This window comes from Amphibalanus amphitrite, unplaced genomic scaffold, assembly GCF_019059575.1.
Source record: "Amphibalanus amphitrite isolate SeventyFive unplaced genomic scaffold, NRLGWU_Aamphi_draft 000090F_arrow, whole genome shotgun sequence".
Lineage (NCBI taxonomy): Eukaryota > Metazoa > Arthropoda > Thecostraca > Balanomorpha > Balanidae > Amphibalanus > Amphibalanus amphitrite.
The window spans coordinates 308,725-312,838 of NW_024881586.1; the positions used below are offsets into that span (position 1 = coordinate 308,725).

The window sequence follows — 4,114 nt, forward strand, 5'->3', positions numbered from 1 at the left end:
TAATGGAGGTGCGACGTTCATTTGGCAGCACACCATGCTGCATCACGTCAAAAGCCAACTCCAAAACCGGGGGCAGGCAAACAGCCTGTCCCGGCCTGTCCTTTCATTTGCTCCTGGCATCCAGTTGACACAGGCGAGCGATGTTGACACTCCGGCTTACTTGCATCAAAGGAAGAACTTTGGAGGTCATACGTGACATAGACCCTGGTGGCGGCTCGCCAAATGGGCAGTTTTGCCTCAGTGAATGAAGCGATGGGAATGCAATTTAGCTTGCACAAATGCCTTCGATGTTTGCCCACAGACACAGCAAAAGACTGACGTGGGTTTGTTTGTGTGTGTGTGTGGGGGGGGGGGGGGGGTACCGTTTTCAGTCTAGCTTCAACGAAAGGGCAAAGGAAATAACGTAAGTGGCTTAGGTGTCTTATAACAATGAAATCAACTGTAAAAATTATTTTTAGAATGCGTCCCACTTCTGAGTTTATTATGCGGCGAAGCGTGCTCCGCTCGGCACTTGAAAACTGCAATCTAAAGCCTCATAGTCATGGACGATTGTATTAGCTTGACATTAATATGACAACTTTAAACACGGTTCCTCACACAAACGGCGGTGTAGCAATGGATTGGTTTCGCTGGCGGCAAGTGAAAAGGCACTCTTGTCAAGCTTTAGGTTTCGACATCGGCAAGAAAGAATAGAAGTCGACAGTAAACACAACCGGCTTGAATTCCACATTGCATTGCAATACCATTTATGTCTTGAAGATTTGGACATCGTGGCTCACGATTCACGTAAAAACATAGCAACGCTGCTATGGCATTTTGTCACAGACAATGCACACTGGACAACGTGACAACACACACGGTCGAAGATCTGTGACGTCTTTTTGGCTTTCTTTGACAACACTCTAGGCTCACTGTAGAGACGCCCTGATGCGCAGCGACCCCCAGTAGCACTGCTTCCACTCTGTTGACGCATTCAGTCTATCCGGTGAACCTTCCAAAGCCGGGAATGCCCGGGACTCGGGAGCTGTGCTGGACGGCAAACGATTGGTCCAAGCCGACGTTGATGCCATTAAAGCCTACCTGTGAAAAAGAAAAAAAACTTAGGGTAACAATATTCCTAATTCGCTCTAAAGTTTTTTTTTTTACATATACATATAATCTGCCCAATAGTTGAATATCTACTAAGATGTACTTTGTTGGGCAAATTGCTGCCTACCATTACCACACTTTACAGTGATGATGACCTAGTTTTGTGAAATATCTTAGTTGAATATCAGAAAAAAGGAATGCAGCTGTTCGTTTTAGATATCTAATTATAAGTTATTAAATCATATCTGTGCAAAGTTCATTATCAATCTGAGCTGTTACGAATATTCCACTGCGAATGGTTCTGAATTCCTATGTCATGAGTCAAAGAATGGAACGCTCGATATAGCTTGTATTATTATATTTATGCTCAGATTAAGGTAAGATAAAGTAAATGTCATATATCATATCAAGTTTCAAGGTCGGGTTAAGCTCAGAGTCGGGTCAAGATCCGGTAAGGTTGCACCAATATAGGGGCCAACAACATCTCATGTTCTAAGAAAATATGTATCGAGAATGTGGTCGGAGCCAACGTCCTAATTCATTTTCAATTCATGAATCAAGCTTGCAACACCTTCTTACGTACCTGATTTGAACTGGCCAGAGCCTGACCACCGGTCAGTGAGAGGTCTCCCTGGTTGCCGAAATTCAGGCCGGATACCTGGCTCTGAGCTCCGCCCTGTTGCTGCTGGCAGACAAATGTGGGGTTACGTCGCATGCATGATATAGATAAATACGGGTGGCAAATAGTCAGTAGGCGACCAGATTTACTTTTTATAAACTAACAGACGCCACTTGCAGTCAATAGCCGCTGCATGAGCCCAATACAGACGGCATTAATTTGATAAATAAGTACATAAATAAAAGAAAAATAAATGAATAAATAAATAAAATGCACGCAGAAAAGGTTACTGTCACAAAAGCATCTGCATGATGCCCGTCACCGCCCTTTATTCAACTAGCAAGGAAAAACGAAGCGATGTCACCTAGCCGAGCTGAAGGTTCTTACCCTGCCGAAGCCGCCGAAGTTGCTGCCGAAGTTATTGCCGAAATTACCGAACTGAGGTCTGGCCACAGCCATTGCCACCAGCGTCAGCAGTACCAGGGTCGACTTCATGGTTAATTTGAGGCCTGTGAACAGAAAGAAAATTTCGGTGATTAACTTAACATCCAATATTCTTAGTACCTACCTATATAATACTATTAATATTTATTATTATCTTGTTAAGTCCAGGTTTTACCATTTGGGTATTCAAAAAATTTAACTCGCCTCAAAATTTGCAGGGCTGCAGAACGAAGCACAACAAACAGCAGCCCATCATCAGGGCTCCATTTTCAATAAAAATGTCATTTTCTCACGCAAGTTTTATCATTTTCTTTTCAACGGTCCAGACAGTAGACATTAGCGAAGTTGCTGGGTAGACGGTTTATAGTCCATTGCCAACAAGTTGATAAGTTGGCTCACACTATCGTTCTCCAATTAGTAAGGTCGAATGCGCTGTCGCTCTTTGTTTCTCCGATTGTCTGTCTGTACTGACGTTCACTGTAGTTTGATCGGACCACGCTGCCGCTTCATGCTGACTTTTTCTTCAGGATATCACTCCATGTTGATAGCTCTGCCGGACTGACACTCCCTATAGCTCAGTTCGGCGGGGCTAAAATGAAACTCTGTGCCGCTTACTTAGACACATTTGTGCACTGAGATTTGTGCGGCTAAGACCGGCCTGTCTGACGTCTCCCCTGATAGCAGACGATCTTCTAACAAGGAAGGCGCAGCGGGCCAGTGACCATATCTTCCGAGAATTCTCCCAAATCCGACGGAGTAGGAGCTGCCACCAGGATGTAAGCTTCCACGAATCCGGTAAGAAGCACAATTTTTATTTTTTACGCATTCTTGATGTGAAATCTCGCGTTGTCGTTTCACACATTCGTCACTCGGTCATTTTTCACACTTGTCTTCCGGCACACAAATCAGATCTTGCCCACACTGATCTTCAGGAATCTTGAAATCTCGACACTTTTTTAAGATATTCATCGCCACTTTATTCCATTTTCAGCTGATATAACGTCATTTGCACACGCCTTTTCTTATGCCTGAAGTCATCCCAAACTTGCCGGACCGGTATACTCACGGGCTGTCGAGAGAGCAGCGAACGGCGGGCGGCGGGCGGCAGTGACCACGGTCTGAGCAAACGGAGTGCAAACCCGCCTTATAACAGCAGAACAGTCGACCAACAGCTGAGGAAAACCAGCTCTGATCCAGAGGATGCAGATTACAGAACAGGGAAACACTACGAGAGACAGGTCAGGGTCAAACGGTCCTCCAGTTCGCCAGAGACACGCAGAATCAGTTGAGGCACTATACGATAATTGCCAATGCTTACTCTGACAAAAAATCGTGATGTAAATTAACGTCTAACGACTCAAGGTCACGGCTAACTCTCTGAGATAAGTAGGAGATAAGCCGGCCTGCGGTCGGTCGGTACTTCGTTGTAATTTCCGCCACCGCTCAGCAATAGACCTGATCCGCTGTTGCACGAGCAATGCTGACTTTCCTGCACCCATGGTGCTCAGATGGTAACGAGGCCAGACGAGAGAGGTCATCAGCGAGCTGGTGCTGGGTCTTACCACCGCGCTGTATGGTTTAAAACAGGCACATGGTTTAAAAAAGAACGGCTGATGGCTGATAAATTAAAGCAAGCATGTCAGTTGTCAGTTGTCACATCCTATTCACTTTTCAGACTCGTTTTTCAAACACTTATACCTACACTCGTCACTAAGTTATATTTGGTTATCTTCCTGATTGAGCGGCGACCGTCGATCTTTCTCTAGAAAAGATGCATGCAGCAGACTCCTAAAAGATGTTCATGCATAACACATTTGGACGATTTGGACTAGCTTTTGACTGTTCTCGTGTTCCTGTTTTCGCTACATACTCGCGAGATAGTGAATCTACATAAGAAGGATGGAAACAAAACGTTTATACTAGGGAGAGGTTTTCATAATTGAGATGTTTGTCTGTTAGCTA

The 4,114-nt window shown here is 44.7% G+C and overlaps 1 protein-coding gene across 2 annotated transcripts; it reads right to left on the reverse strand.

The window, feature by feature from the left end:
• Nucleotides 1-538: 538 nt before the first annotated feature.
• On the reverse strand, nucleotides 539-3,309 carry LOC122380047. 2 transcript variants are annotated; one of them, XM_043362804.1, is made up of 4 exons: nucleotides 3,219-3,309; nucleotides 2,096-2,217; nucleotides 1,673-1,774; nucleotides 539-1,080 (listed from the first exon to the last, which is right to left on the reverse strand). In XM_043362804.1, the coding sequence occupies exons 2-4, from the start codon at nucleotides 2,201-2,203 to the stop codon at nucleotides 979-981; spliced, it is 312 nt and encodes a 103-aa protein (XP_043218739.1). In that variant the 5' UTR covers nucleotides 2,204-2,217; nucleotides 3,219-3,309; the 3' UTR covers nucleotides 539-978. The 2 variants fall into 2 exon arrangements, with proteins under 2 accessions (XP_043218739.1, XP_043218741.1); XM_043362806.1 differs by having other exon boundaries at nucleotides 1,673-1,771; nucleotides 3,219-3,308.
• Between the last annotated feature and the right edge of the window lie 805 nt (nucleotides 3,310-4,114).